We start from the raw sequence: 3,286 nt of genomic DNA on the forward strand, positions 1-3,286 counted from the left end.
AAAGCCTAGCAATGTGTTGGTGAACTATGGAAAAGATACTAGGTTGAAGAGGTCCAACTGGCTGATTTCGGGAGTACTGTCCAGGTAGGCTCTACTTATGCTCAACGCGGGGATCCTATCGGAACCCCAATATTTAGAAGCCCCGAAGCACATCTTCAAATAAAATGGGGCACTTCCACCGACATTTGGTCTTTTGGCGCGCTGGTAAGTTATCCTCATAGAATCGTCGAAATCATGCACGCTGTTGACTAGGCTACAATGCAGCTCATTAGTCTGCTATATGGGGAAGGGTTCCACATCTTTAAACCCGATGTCCCAGTAGACCATGATGATTACGACGTCAAGATTCTCATGAAGCATCATCGGTGCTTCGGCCCATTCCCAGCATCATACGAAGAGATTGCAGACCAGGAAAGGCTTGCAGTTCTTGCGTGGATAATGCAAAATAGCCCTAGTGAGACGTTGCGGCCCTTTCATCTCACAACCACCAGAGAGATTTGCCAGGAAGATAAGGAGCTTGTGCTAAGGACGATGAAGCTCGATCCTAGAGATAGGCCGACTGCTCGTCAGCTCTTGGAAGATAAATGGTTTTGCCACTCTTGAGTTCCAGGATTCCGCTTATAGGGCCTAGTTGAAACCTCATTATATGTACATATCTAATCAAGCACCGACCGATTACTGATGCTAACCGGCAACCGAATTCTGAATAATAGCGATGGGTACAACTATGTTTCCCGCTCTTCCCAATCCCCTAAACACTCTGAGGACGTTATTCTTCCTTGCGTGGAAAATGCACGCTTTTTCCATCACCCTTATCATCAAGACAAACGCCGGTGTGGTGATCACGCGGATCGTCGCTCGGATGCTGAGTCTCCCTATCTGTAATTCAGCACTAGTCGTTCGGATAGCAGAGGTGTGAATTTCTCTGACCTTTGACAAATTTCCTTCGTTCCTGGCGGGACCAAGTCTTTGGAGGCCTCGACAGCTTTCTTGAAGCCTGGGCCCTGCTGGTGTGCATTATACTCGGGTCTAGTCCAAGTGGAAGTTTCGGTAGCGACAGAGAGCAAGATCTCTTGCCCTGCTTTGGTGATACTGCCGATGGGAACTTTCTTAAGGATTTATCGGAAAGGAGGATGATGATATTGAGGATCTATCGAATGTGCTAAAGCAAGGTGTAGCGAGATAAGATGACTAATACAAAAACTGACACACCCCCCCAGCTCTGGTGGAATAGGAGCCAGCAGAGCTATAAAAAGGTGCTAAATCAAGCCAAATTAAAGCCATAGATACTTCCTAAATAGGCAATATTGGCCGGCTTGTAGTATAGTAGTTCTAATACCCTAGATAATACCCTAGAAAGTAACTAGTTGTTACAGACTACAAGCACAACATAGCTTACTTAAGGGATGATTGATTCTTATATCAGTATATGTATGAAAGCCTCATAATATTAACAAACTAGATAACTTTACTAAATATAAAGATAGCTTAGATAGTATAGATAGTATAAGCTATTATAAATAATAGATACTATTTTATTAAAAAAATATTATATATATAAAAATATTTATTAATTATTTAATTAAAAGTTATCTTTTAATATTTATAATTAATATAGTTTTTATAATAAGTTATAGTTTTATAGTACTAATTAATATAAGTATATTTTTTTTTATTTATTTATTATTTTAAAATTAATTTTTATATTAAACTTAATTAGTATATTAATTTTATTATAAATAAAGAATTTAAAATATAACTATAATATTAAATTAAATTTAAAATTATAATTTTAAAATTAAATATTAAAATATTTTTTTATAATTTAAAAAATTTATTAATATTTTATTATATTTTAATTTATTTATATAATATTTTAATATTTTTTTATTAAAATAATTATTTTAAATTATTTATTTAAAAAATTTTATTTATATAATATTAATTATTCTATATTTATAGTTATAAATATTTAAATAAAAATTCTAATTTATTATTTATTTTAAATTATTTTAATATTTATTTATAATTAATAGTAAAAATTATATTTATATATATTTACTATAATATTATAATTTTAATTAATAAATATAATATTTAAAAGAAATTTAAATATATATTTTCTATTTTAAATATTTAAAGAATTAATTAAAATAATACTTTTTTAAAAAAAAATAAAATTAATATATTTACTATAAATAGAATTATTAATAACTTTAATTATATTTTAATTTAATTTAAATAATAAATTACTATTTTAAAAATAAAAATTAATAAATAAAATAATAAAAATAATATTTAATAATATAAAATATAAATTAAAAAATTAATTAATAAAATATATATTTTAAAAATATATATTAAAAATTTATAATTATTAATTAAAATTAAAATATTTAATATTTTTAATAAAAAATATAATAAATTAAAATATTTTTTAAATAAATATAATATTTATTTAATTACTAAATTAAAAATTACTAAAATTAAAAAAATAATTTTTATAAAATTTTATTTATATAATACTATAATTATATAGTTTAAACTAATATTTAAAAATTAAATTAATATTTAAAAAAATTTAAAAATATATATAAATATATTAAATAATTATATATAATTTAAAACTATAATTAAATAATTTTTTAAAAATATAAATTATAAATAAATTTTTAAATAAAAATTAACTAATTTATAATAAATAAGAAATATAATATAATTTATAATATAATTATAATAATTATATTAAAAGTTTAAAATTTATAATAATAATAAAAAAATAATTATTTTTAAATAAAAGTTTAAATTAAAAATATAATATAAAATTATTAAAATAAAATTATTTATAAATTATATTTTTATAATTAAAATAATAATATAAATTAATAATTAATTATATAATTTATAAAATTTATAATAGAGAAAAATAATTTTTTAAAAAAGAATAAATTAATAAAATATAAATAAATAAAATAATTATAAATTAATATTAATAAAATTTAATATTATTAAAAAAATTTTTTTAATAAAAAATAAAATAAATAATATAGAAAATAGAAGTTATACTTCTATTATAAAAAGTTAAAATATTAAATAAAAAATTATAAAAAGAAATAAAAAAATATTATTATTATAATAAAGTTTAATAATATAAAAAATATAAAATATTATAAAATTAAAAAAAAATTTAATATTATTATTATAATAAAATTTAATAATATTAAAAAATTTTAAATAAAAAAAATATTTATAACCTCCATAAAATTAATATTATATTTAAATATTT

The 3,286-nt window shown here is 22.2% G+C and overlaps 1 protein-coding gene across 1 annotated transcript; it reads left to right on the forward strand.

Annotated features, from left to right (window-relative positions):
- Positions 1 to 127: 127 nt before the first annotated feature.
- On the forward strand, positions 128 to 978 carry TERG_08635 (uncharacterized protein). Its single transcript, XM_047748988.1, has one exon. It carries the CDS (start codon positions 259 to 261, stop codon positions 601 to 603), a length of 345 nt encoding a protein of 114 aa, XP_047604981.1. The 5' UTR covers positions 128 to 258; the 3' UTR covers positions 604 to 978.
- Positions 979 to 3,286: the final 2,308 nt, after the last annotated feature.

The sequence above is a fragment of the Trichophyton rubrum genome, assembly GCF_000151425.1.
Source record: "Trichophyton rubrum CBS 118892 genomic scaffold supercont2.18, whole genome shotgun sequence".
In the NCBI taxonomy this organism is placed as follows: domain Eukaryota; kingdom Fungi; phylum Ascomycota; class Eurotiomycetes; order Onygenales; family Arthrodermataceae; genus Trichophyton; species Trichophyton rubrum.

Excerpts from the sequence above, each read along its gene's own strand:
- TERG_08635 (XM_047748988.1), top strand. The coding sequence starts at position 259 with ATGCAGCTCATTAGTCTGCTATATGGGGAAGGGTTCCACATCTTTAAA.